This window comes from Electrona antarctica (assembly GCF_951216825.1).
Source record: "Electrona antarctica genome assembly, chromosome: 24".
NCBI classification, from domain to species: Eukaryota; Metazoa; Chordata; class Actinopteri; order Myctophiformes; family Myctophidae; genus Electrona; species Electrona antarctica.
In genome coordinates, this window is record NC_136803.1 from 8,362,597 (window position 1) to 8,378,268 (window position 15,672).

The window sequence follows — 15,672 nt, forward strand, 5'->3', positions numbered from 1 at the left end:
CTCATTGGTCCAAATAACACCTTTACATCAGAGACACTGCTTCTCATTGGTCCAAATAACACCTTTACATCAGAGACACTGCTTCTCATTGGTCCAAATAACACCTTTACATCAGAGACACTGCTTCTCATTGGTCCAAATAACACCTTTACATCAGAGACACTGCTTCTCATTGGTCCAAATAACACCTTTACATCAGAGACACTGCTTCTCATTGGTCCAAATAACACCTTTACATCAGAGACACTGCTTCTCATTGGTCCAAATAACACCTTTACATCAGAGAGAGACTGCTTCTCATTGGTCCAAATAACACCTTTACATCAGAGACACTGCTTCTCATTGGTCCAAATAACACCTTTACATCAGAGAGAGACTGCTTCTCATTGGTCCAAATAACACCTTTACATCAGAGACACTGCTTCTCATTGGTCCAAATAACACCTTTACATCAGAGACACTACTTCTCATTGGTCCAAATAACACCTTTACATCAGAGAGACACTGCTTCTCATTGGTCCAAATAACACCTTTACATCAGAGACACTGCTTCTCATTGGTCCAAATAACACCTTTACATCAGAGACACTGCTTCTCATTGGTCCAAATAACACCTTTACATCAGAGACACTGCTTCTCATTGGTCCAAATAACACCTTTACATCAGAGACACTGCTTCTCATTGGTCCAAATGACACCTTTACATCAGAGAGACACTGCTTCTCATTGGTCCAATTAACACCTTTACATCAGAGACACTGCTTCTCATTGGTCCAAATAACACCTTTACACCAAGAGACGCTGCTTCTCATTGGTCCAAATAACACCTTTACATCAGAGAGACGCTGCTTCTCATTGGTCCAAATAACACCTTTACATCAGAGACACTGCTTCTCATTGGTCCAAATAACACCTTTACATCAGAGAGACGCTGCTTCTCATTGGTCCAAATAACACCTTTACATCAGAGACACTGCTTCTCATTGGTCCAAATAACACCTTTACATCAGAGAGAGACACTGCTTCTCATTGGTCCAAATAACACCTTTACATCAGAGAGACACTGCTTCTCATTGGTCCAAATAACACCTTTACATCAGAGCCACTGCTTCTCATTGGTCCAAATAACACCTTTACATCAGAGACACTGCTTCTCATTGGTCCAAATAACACCTTTACATCAGAGACACTGCTTCTCATTGGTCCAAATAACACCTTTACATCAGAGATACGCTGCTTCTCATTGGTCCAAATAACACCTTTACATCAGAGAGACGCTGCTTCTCATTGGTCCAAATAACACCTTTACATCAGAGACAATGCTTCTCATTGGTCCAAATAACACCTTTACATCAGAGACACTGCTTCTCATTGGTCCAAATAACACCTTTACATCAGAGAGACACTGCTTCTCATTGGTCCAAATAACACCTTTACATCAGAGACACTGCTTCTCATTGGTCCAAATAACACCTTTACATCAGAGACACTGCTTCTCATTGGTCCAAATAACACCTTTTCATCAGACACTGCTTCTCATTGGTCCAAATAACACCTTTACATCAGAGACACTGCTTCTCATTGGTCCAAATAACACCTTTACATCAGAGAGACACTGCTTCTCATTGGTCCAAATAACACCTTTACATCAGAGAGACGCTGCTTCTCATTGGTCCAAATAACACCTTTACATCAGATACACTGCTTCTCATTGGTCCAAATAACACCTTTACATCAGAGAGAGACTGCTTCTCATTGGTCCAAATAACACCTTTACATCAGATACACTGCTTCTCATTGGTCCAAATACCACCTTTACATCAGAGAGAGACTGCTTCTCATTGGTCCAAATAACACCTTTACATCAGAGACAATGCTTCTCATTGGTCCAAATAACACCTTTACATCAGAGACACTGCTTCTCATTGGTCCAAATAACACCTTTACATCAGAGACACTGCTTCTCATTGGTCCAAATAACACCTTTACATCAGAGAGACACTGCTTCTCATTGGTCCAAATAACACCTTTACATCAGAGACACTGCTTCTCATTGGTCCAAATAACACCTTTTCATCAGACACTGCTTCTCATTGGTCCAAATAACACCTTTACATCAGAGAGACACTGCTTCTCATTGGTCCAAATAACACCTTTACATCAGAGAGACACTGCTTCTCATTGGTCCAAATAACACCTTTACATCAGAGAGACGCTGCTTCTCATTGGTCCAAATAACACCTTTACATCAGATACACTGCTTCTCATTGGTCCAAATAACACCTTTACATTAGAGAGAGACTGCTTCTCATTGGTCCAAATAACACCTTTACATCAGATACACTGCTTCTCATTGGTCCAAATACCACCTTTACATCAGAGAGAGACTGCTTCTCATTGGTCCAAATAACACCTTTACATCAGAGACACTGCTTCTCATTGGTCCAAATAACACCTTTACATCAGAGACACTGCTTCTCATTGGTCCAAATAACACCTTTACATCAGAGACACTGCTTCTCATTGGTCCAAATAACACCTTTACATCAGAGACACTGCTTCTCATTGGTCCAAATAACACCTTTACATCAGAGATACGCTGCTTCTCATTGGTCCAAATAACACCTTTACATCAGAGAGACGCTGCTTCTCATTAGTCCAAATAACACCTTTACATCAGAGACAATGCTTCTCATTGGTCCAAATAACACCTTTACATCAGAGACACTGCTTCTCATTGGTCCAAATAACACCTTTACATTAGAGACACTGCTTCTCATTGGTCCAAATAACACCTTTACATCAGAGAGACACTGCTTCTCATTGGTCCAAATAACACCTTTACATCAGAGACACTGCTTCTCATTGGTCCAAATAACACCTTTACATCAGAGACACTGCTTCTCATTGGTCCAAATAACACCTTTTCATCAGACACTGCTTCTCATTGGTCCAAATAACACCTTTACATCAGAGAGACACTGCTTCTCATTGGTCCAAATAACACCTTTACATCAGAGAGACACTGCTTCTCATTGGTCCAAATAACACCTTTACATCAGAGAGACGCTGCTTCTCATTGGTCCAAATAACACCTTTACATCAGATACACTGCTTCTCATTGGTCCAAATAACACCTTTACATCAGAGAGAGACTGCTTCTCATTGGTCCAAATAACACCTTTACATCAGATACACTGCTTCTCATTGGTCCAAATACCACCTTTACATCAGAGAGAGACTGCTTCTCATTGGTCCAAATAACACCTTTACATCAGAGACAATGCTTCTCATTGGTCCAAATAACACCTTTACATCAGAGACACTGCTTCTCATTGGTCCAAATAACACCTTTACATCAGAGACACTGCTTCTCATTGGTCCAAATAACACCTTTACATCAGAGAGACACTGCTTCTCATTGGTCCAAATAACACCTTTACATCAGAGACACTGCTTCTCATTGGTCCAAATAACACCTTTACATCAGAGAGACGCTGCTTCTCATTGGTCCAAATAACACCTTTACATCAGATACACTGCTTCTCATTGGTCCAAATAACACCTTTACATTAGAGAGAGACTGCTTCTCATTGGTCCAAATAACACCTTTACATCAGATACACTGCTTCTCATTGGTCCAAATACCACCTTTACATCAGAGAGAGACTGCTTCTCATTGGTCCAAATAACACCTTTACATCAGAGACACTGCTTCTCATTGGTCCAAATAACACCTTTACATCAGAGACACTGCTTCTCATTGGTCCAAATAACACCTTTACATCAGAGACACTGCTTCTCATTGGTCCAAATAACACCTTTACATCAGAGACACTGCTTCTCATTGGTCCAAATAACACCTTTACATCAGAGATACGCTGCTTCTCATTGGTCCAAATAACACCTTTACATCAGAGAGACGCTGCTTCTCATTGGTCCAAATAACACCTTTACATCAGAGACAATGCTTCTCATTGGTCCAAATAACACCTTTACATCAGAGACACTGCTTCTCATTGGTCCAAATAACACCTTTACATTAGAGACACTGCTTCTCATTGGTCCAAATAACACCTTTACATCAGAGAGACACTGCTTCTCATTGGTCCAAATAACACCTTTACATCAGAGACACTGCTTCTCATTGGTCCAAATAACACCTTTACATCAGAGACACTGCTTCTCATTGGTCCAAATAACACCTTTTCATCAGACACTGCTTCTCATTGGTCCAAATAACACCTTTACATCAGAGAGACACTGCTTCTCATTGGTCCAAATAACACCTTTACATCAGAGAGACACTGCTTCTCATTGGTCCAAATAACACCTTTACATCAGAGAGACGCTGCTTCTCATTGGTCCAAATAACACCTTTACATCAGATACACTGCTTCTCATTGGTCCAAATAACACCTTTACATCAGAGAGAGACTGCTTCTCATTGGTCCAAATAACACCTTTACATCACCTTTACATCAGATACACTGCTTCTCATTGGTCCAAATACCACCTTTACATCAGAGAGAGACTGCTTCTCATTGGTCCAAATAACACCTTTACATCAGAGACAATGCTTCTCATTGGTCCAAATAACACCTTTACATCAGAGAGAGACACTGCTTCTCATTGGTCCAAATAACACCTTTACATCAGAGACACTGCTTCTCATTGGTCCAAATAACACCTTTACATCAGAGAGACACTGCTTCTCATTGTTCCAAATAACACCTTTACATCAGAGACACTGCTTCTCATTGTTCCAAATAACACCTTTACATCAGAGACACTGCTTCTCATTGGTCCAAATAACACCTTTACATCAGAGACACTGCTTCTCATTGGTCCAAATAACACCTTTACATTAGAGACACTGCTTCTCATTGGTCCAAATAACACCTTTACATCAGAGAGACACTGCTTCTCATTGGTCCAAATAACACCTTTACATCAGAGACACTGCTTCTCATTGGTCCAAATAACACCTTTACATCAGAGACACTGCTTCTCATTGGTCCAAATAACACCTTTTCATCAGACACTGCTTCTCATTGGTCCAAATAACACCTTTACATCAGAGAGACACTGCTTCTCATTGGTCCAAATAACACCTTTACATCAGAGAGACACTGCTTCTCATTGGTCCAAATAACACCTTTACATCAGAGAGACGCTGCTTCTCATTGGTCCAAATAACACCTTTACATCAGATACACTGCTTCTCATTGGTCCAAATAACACCTTTACATCAGAGAGAGACTGCTTCTCATTGGTCCAAATAACACCTTTACATCAGATACACTGCTTCTCATTGGTCCAAATACCACCTTTACATCAGAGAGAGACTGCTTCTCATTGGTCCAAATAACACCTTTACATCAGAGACAATGCTTCTCATTGGTCCAAATAACACCTTTACATCAGAGACACTGCTTCTCATTGGTCCAAATAACACCTTTACATCAGAGACACTGCTTCTCATTGGTCCAAATAACACCTTTACATCAGAGAGACACTGCTTCTCATTGGTCCAAATAACACCTTTACATCAGAGACACTGCTTCTCATTGGTCCAAATAACACCTTTACATCAGAGACACTGCTTCTCATTGGTCCAAATAACACCTTTTCATCAGACACTGCTTCTCATTGGTCCAAATAACACCTTTACATCAGAGAGACACTGCTTCTCATTGGTCCAAATAACACCTTTACATCAGAGAGACACTGCTTCTCATTGGTCCAAATAACACCTTTACATCAGAGAGACGCTGCTTCTCATTGGTCCAAATAACACCTTTACATCAGATACACTGCTTCTCATTGGTCCAAATAACACCTTTACATTAGAGAGAGACTGCTTCTCATTGGTCCAAATAACACCTTTACATCAGATACACTGCTTCTCATTGGTCCAAATACCACCTTTACATCAGAGAGAGACTGCTTCTCATTGGTCCAAATAACACCTTTACATCAGAGACACTGCTTCTCATTGGTCCAAATAACACCTTTACATCAGAGACACTGCTTCTCATTGGTCCAAATAACACCTTTACATCAGAGACACTGCTTCTCATTGGTCCAAATAACACCTTTACATCAGAGAGAGACTGCTTCTCATTGGTCCAAATAACACCTTTACATCAGAGAGACACTGCTTCTCATTGGTCCAAATAACACCTTTACATCAGAGAGAGACTGCTTCTCATTGGTCCAAATAACACCTTTACATCAGAGAGACACTGATTCTCATTGGTCCAAATAACACCTTTACATCAGAGACACTGCTTCTCATTGGTCCAAATAACACCTTTACATCAGATAGAGACTGCTTCTCATTGGTCCAAATAACACCTTTACTGGTCAATTCAGAGAGTGTATGATGGGTGATCTTTTGGACTAGTGTCAGTCTTTTGAAGAGATTGTAATTCAGTTTTAGTCCCATTTTATTCATCTGAAATGATTTAGTGTTAGTATAGTTTTTTTTTGAGTGGTGTAAACCACTCCTACAACTGGCTTTTGTGTGCAGAAAAAAATGAGCATGGTTGCTATGTTCAAAATAATTTCTGACGTAATTAAATCACACCCGGGTGAACTGGATGACCGTAGCAACCATGGTCATTTTTTCTGCACAAAAAAAGCCAGTTGTGAAATCACATCCGGGTGTGATTTCATTACGTCAGATCAGAGCTGATCAGGCTATATAATACCTTACCTTATATAATACCTCACATCGGACGTCAGACATTACGTCAGACCACAGCTGATCATGCTATATAAAACCTTACACCACTCAGTTCACACGGGTGTGATTTTTAGTGGTGCAAACCACTCCAACAACTGGCTTTGTACCCGTGTTTGTTCGTACCAAATAAATGAGCATGGTTACTATGGTCACTGACATTACGTCAGACCACAGCTGATCAGGCTATATAAGACCTTGCACCACTCAGTTCACACGGGTGTGATTTTTTAAATCTACAGTTGATTTAGTCGCATGCTGAAAAGAGCAGATCTACAAGCTCACAACGTGTTTGTAGATCTGCTATTTTCAACATGCAACCAACCGTAAAATGACTTGTCTTTTAATTCTAGTCTACTGGATCTCTCCCTTCCCTCCCTAACATTTTAGTCTAGGTTTTATTTGTTGACGAAATTGTCAATATATTTAGTCTTAGATTTAGTCATCATAGCTTAGTTTCGAATTTAGTTTTCCTCAGTGAAGAACAGTAGTCAACATAAGTTGACTATGTTTTATGCAAATGTGTAAAATTGTTGTGATGGAAGATGGAGGAATGCACATTATTAATACAAATGTACGGGCGAGTTTTGTAACCAAACATGAACGGTGTATGTCCAATCAGCAGCAGCCACATTAACACCCTGAGCGCCCAGGACCAAGTTCTTCGTCCTTTCAATTAGTAACGCCCGACGCCCAGGACGAAGTTCGATCCAAAAGACGTAGTTTATTGATATGAAAACGGATCGCATTGCTCCACAGGCTGGTAGCGTCATCGAAAATGTCCCCCCCCCCCCCCCTGTTTAGCCGTCGAGAGCGAAAATCTTAAAACGTGAATAACTCTTGATCTAAATCATTCCGTCCAATTCTAAGCAAAGATCCTGTGTCAGACGGCCCACCGCGGTCCCGTCGCTAGTCGCGCTAGATTTAATCATACCTCCCGTTGTTGTCGATCGGCTCTAGAGTGTTTTGGCTACATTTAGCTACTACAAATGTTAAAACGCTGTATGTGTCTCTGACCAGGTCCTATCAGCAGCAGCGGCCGCCGGGGTGTCGGTGGCGTTCGGAGCTCCTATTGGAGGAGTTCTCTTCAGTCTGGAAGAGGTGGGTTCAAATTAAAGCATCCTATTGGAGGAGATCTCTGCAGTCTGGAAGAGGTGGGTTCAATATAAAGCATCCTATTGGAGGAGTTCTCTGCAGTCTGGAAGAGGTGGGTTCAAATTAAAGCATCCTATTGGAGATCTCTTCAGTCTGGAAGAGGTGGGTTCAATATAAAGCCTCCTATTGGAGGAGATCTCTGCAGTCTGGAAGAGGTGGGTTCAAATTAAAGCATCCTATTGGAGGAGATCTCTGCAGTCTGGAAGAGGTGGGTTCAATATAAAGCATCCTATTGGAGGAGATCTCTTCAGTCTGGAAGAGGTGGGTTCAATAGAGGCCAGGCCCAGGAAATAATTCCCAATGCGTTTTTCCCATAGACATTTCAAAAAGTATTTATTTAAAGACCTTTTAAGCGTCGTACAAAGCCAACTGGAGTCATGACAAATCATGACAAGAAACACTATTTTGGACCAAACAAAGAAGAAAAACAAGTGTTGTAACCTGCCCTGGTAAGGGGCGGGGCTGGGCCCTGGTAGGGGGCGGGGCTGGGCCCTGGTAGGGGGCGGGGCATGGGCCCTGGTAGGCACATTAGATAATTGACACAGGGGTGAAAAATGGGTTACAAAATCGTGGGATAAAGAAATATTAGTAAAAAAAAAAAAAAAAACGTTCACTGTGAAAGAATATATATTCAAAGATTTCAGGCACATTTTCACCATTTTTCAAAAATAGCAGATCTACGAGTGCCGTGCTATGAGCTTTTAGATCTGCTATTTTTCAACAGCTAAAGTACAACATAATGCTTAAAACACCAAAAGGGGTTCCTGTCCAAAATGGGTTAAGCATTAGGTTATACTTTAGCTATTGAAAAATAGCAGATCTACAAGCTCATAGGTGCCGCGCTACGAGCTTGTAGGTCTGCTATTTTTGAAAAATCGTTAAAATGTGTCTCAAATCTTTGAATATATATTATTTCAGAGCCAACGTTTTTAACTCAAAATCTTTGCTTCTGGGGGGTCCCTGGAACAACATATTTTCAAATATTTCTGGGATGAATTATTGAGAACCACTGATATAGAAACATGAGGTTTTTCAGAAAATGTGGCTGTGTTAGTAAGTGGCTTTGGGCTTATATTTCTTGTATATTTTTTGGTTTCTAAATCTGAAGACATGTTGTCCCAGGGACCCCCGTACCACATTAGTGTTCTTACAATGTTTCAAAAATATTCTACATTTGTTCGCTAGTTCTAGAATCTTGGAGTTGCAACTAAGTTACCGTTGCAACTTGCACATGTGCAACTCGCACACAAGTTAATTTAGTGTTCTCCACAATTCACATTATTCAATATCATAATAAATAATGAATCAATATCATACCGCTCAAAGTGCGATCGGGATCGGCCCGATCAACATCAAGAATGTTTGATATTTGCTCTGCCCCGCTCCAATTATCCTGTAGTGTGTGGTGCTATCAGATTTCAGATTGAAAAAAATCGGCTAGTGTAAGGCCACCTTTAAGGTGGCCTTACACTAGCCGATTTTTTTCACAGCACCACACACTACAGGATAATCGGAGCAGGGCAGAGCCAATATCAAACATTCTTGATGTTGATCGGGCCGATCGCGCTTTGAGCAGATCGATTGAGTCGGGCACCCCCCGAGCGTCAAAAATGCCTGATTATCGGCTAGTGTAAGGCCACCTTTACACTAGCCGATTTTTTTCAATCTGAAATCTGATAGCACCACACACTACAGGATAATCGGATAGCACCACACACTACAGGATAATCTGATAGCACCACACACTACAGGATAATCTGATAGCACCACACACTACAGGATAATCTGATAGCACCACACACTACAGGATAATCTGATAGCACCACACACTACAGGATAATCTGATAGCACCACACACTACAGGATAATCTGATAGCACCACACACTACAGGATAATCGGATAGCACCACACACTACAGGATAATCTGATAGCACCACACACTACAGGATAATCTGATAGCACCACACACTACAGGATAATATGATAGCACCGCACACTACAGGATAATCTGATAGCACCACACACTACAGGATAATCTGATAGCACCACACACTACAGGATAATCTGATAGCGCCACACACTACAGGATAATCGGATAGCACCACACACTACAGGATAATCTGATAGCAACACACACTACAGGATAATCTGATAGCACCACATACACTACAGGATAATCTGATAGCACCACATACACTACAGGATAATCTGATAGCACCACACACTACAGGATAATCTGATAGCACCACACACTACAGGATAATCGGATAGCACCACACACTACAGGATAATCTGATATCACCACACGCTACAGGATAATCGGATAGCACCACACACTACAGGATAATCTGATATCACCACACGCTACAGGATAATCTGATAGCACCACACACTACAGGATAATCTGATATCACCACACACTACAGGATAATCGGATAGCACCACACACTACAGGATAATCTGATAGCACCACACGCTACAGGATAATCTGATAGCACCACACACTACAGGATAATCTGATAGCACCACACACTACAGGATAATCTGATAGCACCACACACTACAGGATAATCTGATAGCACCACACACTACAGGATGATCTGATAGCACCACACACTACAGGATAATCTGATAGCACCACACACTACAGGATAATCTGATAGCACCACACACTACAGGATAATCTGATAGCACCACACACTACAGGGTAATCTGATAGCACCACACACTACAGGGTAATCTGATAGCACCACACACTACAGGATAATCTGATAGCACCACACACTACAGGATGATCTGATAGCACCACACACTACAGGATAATCGGATAGCACCACACACTACAGGATAATCTGATAGCACCACTACAGGATAATCTGATAGCACCACACACTACAGGATAATCTGATAGCACCACACACTACAGGATAATCTGATAGCACCACACACTACAGGATAATCTGATAGCACCACACACTACAGGATAATCTGATAGCACCACACACTACAGGATAATCTGATAGCACCACACACTACAGGGTAATCTGATAGCACCACACACTACAGGATAATCTGATAGCACCGCACACTACAGGATAATCTGATAGCACCGCACACTACAGGATAATCTGATAGCACCGCACACTACAGGATAATCGGATAGCACCGCACACTACAGGATAATCTGATATCACCACACGCTACAGGATAATCGGATAGCACCACACACTACAGGATAATCTGATATCACCACACGCTACAGGATAATCGGATAGCACCACACACTACAGGATAATCTGATATCACCACACGCTACAGGATAATCTGATAGCACCACACACTACAGGATAATCTGATATCACCACACACTACAGGATAATCGGATAGCACCACACACTACAGGATAATCTGATAGCACCACACGCTACAGGATAATCTGATAGCACCACACGCTACAGGATAATCTGATAGCACCACACACTACAGGATAATCTGATAGCACCACACACTACAGGATAATCTGATAGCACCACACACTACAGGATGATCTGATAGCACCACACACTACAGGATAATCTGATAGCACCACACACTACAGGATAATCTGATAGCACCACACACTACAGGATAATCTGATAGCACCACACACTACAGGGTAATCTGATAGCACCACACACTACAGGGTAATCTGATAGCACCACACACTACAGGGTAATCTGATAGCACCACACACTACAGGATAATCTGATAGCACCACACACTACAGGATGATCTGATAGCACCACACACTACAGGATAATCGGATAGCACCACACACTACAGGATAATCTGATAGCACCACTACAGGATAATCTGATAGCACCACACACTACAGGATAATCTGATAGCACCACACACTACAGGATAATCTGATAGCACCACACACTACAGGATAATCTGATAGCACCACACACTACAGGATAATCTGATAGCACCACACACTACAGGATAATCTGATAGCACCACACACTACAGGGTAATCTGATAGCACCACACACTACAGGATAATCTGATAGCACCGCACACTACAGGATAATCTGATAGCACCGCACACTACAGGATAATCTGATAGCACCGCACACTACAGGATAATCGGATAGCACCGCACACTACAGGATAATCTGATAGCACCACACACTACAGGATAATCTGATAGCACCACACACTACAGGATAATCGGATAGCACCACACACTACAGGATAATCTGATAGCACCACACACTACAGGGTAATCTGATAGCACCACACACTACAGGATAATCTGATAGCACCGCACACTACAGGATAATCTGATAGCACCACACACTACAGGATAATCTGATAGCACCACACACTACAGGATAATCGGATAGCACCACACACTACAGGATAATCTGATAGCACCACACACTACAGGATAATCTGATAGCACCACACACTACAGGATAATCGGATAGCACCACATACACTACAGGATAATCTGATAGCACCACACACTACAGGGTAATCTGATAGCACCACACACTACAGGATAATCTGATAGCACCACACACTACAGGATAATCGGATAGCACCACATACACTACAGGATAATCTGATAGCACCACACACTACAGGGTAATCTGATAGCACCACACACTACAGGATAATCTGATAGCACCACACTACAGGATAATCGGAGCGGGGCAGAGCAAATATCAAACATTCTTGATGTTGATCAGGCCGATCGCGCTTTGAGCGGTCGGGCACCCAAAAATGCCCGATTATCGGCTAGTGTAAGGCCACCTTTACTCTGGACTTCACTCTGGTGGTCCTTATTAGTCCTACTGGACTTCTGGGGAAGGACTGCTATAATGTTTAACCCATTTAGACCTGAGACCGATTCTAAAAAATGGCTTCTAAATCCTAACAGTTTTCTGAAATACCTCATGTTCATGTTCAGTGGTGCTCAATATTTCATGTCAAGGACCCCTAGAATTATCTGTATTTGGTCGCCGACCCCCCCCATCTGAAAATATGTTGTTCCAGGAACCCTCCCAGAAGCAAAGATTTGAGTTAAAAACTTTCACTCTGAAAGAATATATATATTCAATGATTTGAGGCAGATTTTCACGATTTTTCAAAAAAATAGCAGACCTACAAGTTCATAGCGCGGCACAGAAACACTGATTTCTTTCTTTATTTTTTAATCCAAAATGAGTTGATAGCACAGGCAGACTCTTCACATACTAGAGCATGTCTGAAATAAAGCTGAAATTGACATGTAGTTATGAAATAAATGCTTAAACATGCAGCTAGGTGTAATGTTAGAGTCCACATAAGACATGTATTGTAAATATGAAATAAATGCTTAAACATGTAGCTAGGTGTAATGTTAGAGACCACAGAAGACATGTAGATATGAAATAAATGCTTAAACATGTAGCTAGGTGTAATGTTAGAGTCCACAGAAGACATGTAAATATGAAATAAATGCTTAAACATGTAGCTAGGTGTAATGTTAGAGTCCACAGAAGACATGTAAATATGAAATAAATGCTTAAACATGTAGCTAGGTGTAATGTTAGAGACCACAGAAGACATGTAAATATGGAATAAATGCTTAAACATGTAGCTAGGTGTAATGTTAGAGTCCACAGAAGACATGTAAATATGAAATAAATGCTTAAACATGTAGCTAGGTGTAATGTTAGAGTCCACAGAAGACATGTAAATATGAAATAAATGCTTAAACATGTAGCTAGGTGTAATGTTAGAGTCCACAAGACATGTAAATATGAAATAAATGCTTAAACATGTAGCTAGGTGTAATGTTAGAGTCCACAAGACATTTAAATATGAAATAAATGCTTAAACATGTAGCTAGGTATAATGTTAGAGTCCACAGAAGACATGTAAATATGAAATAAATGCTTAAACATGTAGCTAGGTGTAATGTTAGAGTCCACAAGACATGTAAATATGAAATAAATGCTTAAACATGTAGCTAGGTGTAATGTTAGAGTCCACAAGACATGTAAATATGAAATAAATGCTTAAACATGTAGCTAGGTGTAATGTTAGAGAGAACACAGAAAACATGTAAATATGAAATAAATGCTTAAACATGTAGCTAGGTGTAATGTTAGAGTCCACAGAAGACATGTACATATGAAATAAATGCTTAAACATGTAGCTAGGTGTAATGTTAGAGTCCACAGAAGACATGTAAATATGAAATAAATGCTTAAACATGTAGCTAGGTGTAATGTTAGAGTCCACAGAAGACATGTACATATGAAATAAATGCTTAAACATGTAGCTAGGTGTAATGTTAGAGTCCACAGAAGACATGTAAATATGAAATAAATGCTTAAACATGTAGCTAGGTGTAATGTTAGAGTCCACAAGACATGTAAATATGAAATAAATGCTTAAACATGTAGCTAGGTGTAATGTTAGAGTCCACAAGACATTTAAATATGAAATAAATGCTTAAACATGTAGCTAGGTATAATGTTAGAGTCCACAGAAGACATGTAAATATGAAATAAATGCTTAAACATGTAGCTAGGTGTAATGTTAGAGTCCACAAGACATGTAAATATGAAATAAATGCTTAAACATGTAGCTAGGTGTAATGTTAGAGTCCACAAGACATGTAAATATGAAATAAATGCTTAAACATGTAGCTAGGTGTAATGTTAGAGAGAACACAGAAAACATGTAAATATGAAATAAATGCTTAAACATGTAGCTAGGTGTAATGTTAGAGTCCACAGAAGACATGTACATATGAAATAAATGCTTAAACATGTAGCTAGGTGTAATGTTAGAGTCCACAGAAGACATGTAAATATGAAATAAATGCTTAAACATGTAGCTAGGTGTAATGTTAGAGTCCACAGAAGACATGTACATATGAAATAAATGCTTAAACATGTAGCTATAGGTGTAATGTTAGAGTCCACAGAAGACATGTAAATATGAAATAAATGCTTAAACATGTAGCTAGGTGTAATGTTAGAGACCACAGAAGACATGTAAATATGAAATAAATTATTAAACATGTAGCTAGGTGTAATGTTAGAGTCCACAAGACATGTAAATATGAAATAAATGCTTAAACATGTAGCTATAGGTGTAATGTTAGAGTCCACAAGACATGTAAATATGAAATAAATGCTTAAACATGTAGCTAGGTGTAATGTTAGAGTCCACAAGACATGTAAATATGAAATAAATGCTTAAACATGTAGCTAGGTGTAATGTTAGAGACCACAGAAGTGAACCTTTCAAGCCTGTTTTCTCAACTCGCTGTTAGACATTACTCTATAAGCCATATCTCCAAAGCTGGTGGGTCAAACTGAACAACCAATATGCCAATTTGAATCTGAAAAAATGTCAATGACTTAGCCTTGGTCAGAAGCGGTCACATATTTTAAGAATACAAAACTGTTCTCAACTCTATAATCTGTAGTGCAATGAATGGCTTGTATTTGTGTGAGAGTTGGCACAAGTCAGGTTGGTAGCTGCTGGTTGCAATTCTCAAAGAGGCCACAAGGTGGTGATCTCTGACTGTTTATCACATGAAGAGAAAACAGCCTGAGTTCTTAGTTGAATGGATGGTTGTTTTTGGCAGCACGTTTTGATTTTAGTTTTAGTCACATTTTAGTCACCTGGAATGTTTTAGTGTTAGTGTCTAGTTTTAGTCGACTAAATCTACAGTTGATTTAGTCAACTAAAATGTATTTTGGCGGGCCTTGATGCC

The 15,672-nt window shown here is 40.2% G+C and overlaps 1 protein-coding gene across 1 annotated transcript in view; it reads left to right on the forward strand.

Moving 5' to 3' along the window:
* Positions 1-15,672, forward strand: part of clcn4 (chloride channel, voltage-sensitive 4) — a 57,598-nt gene that overhangs the window by 20,560 nt on the left and 21,366 nt on the right. Inside the window, exon 7 of the mRNA XM_079495161.1 lies at positions 7,769-7,849. Within this exon, the coding sequence (XP_079351287.1) occupies positions 7,769-7,849 (81 nt within the window). The remainder of the gene's footprint in view (positions 1-7,768; positions 7,850-15,672) is intronic.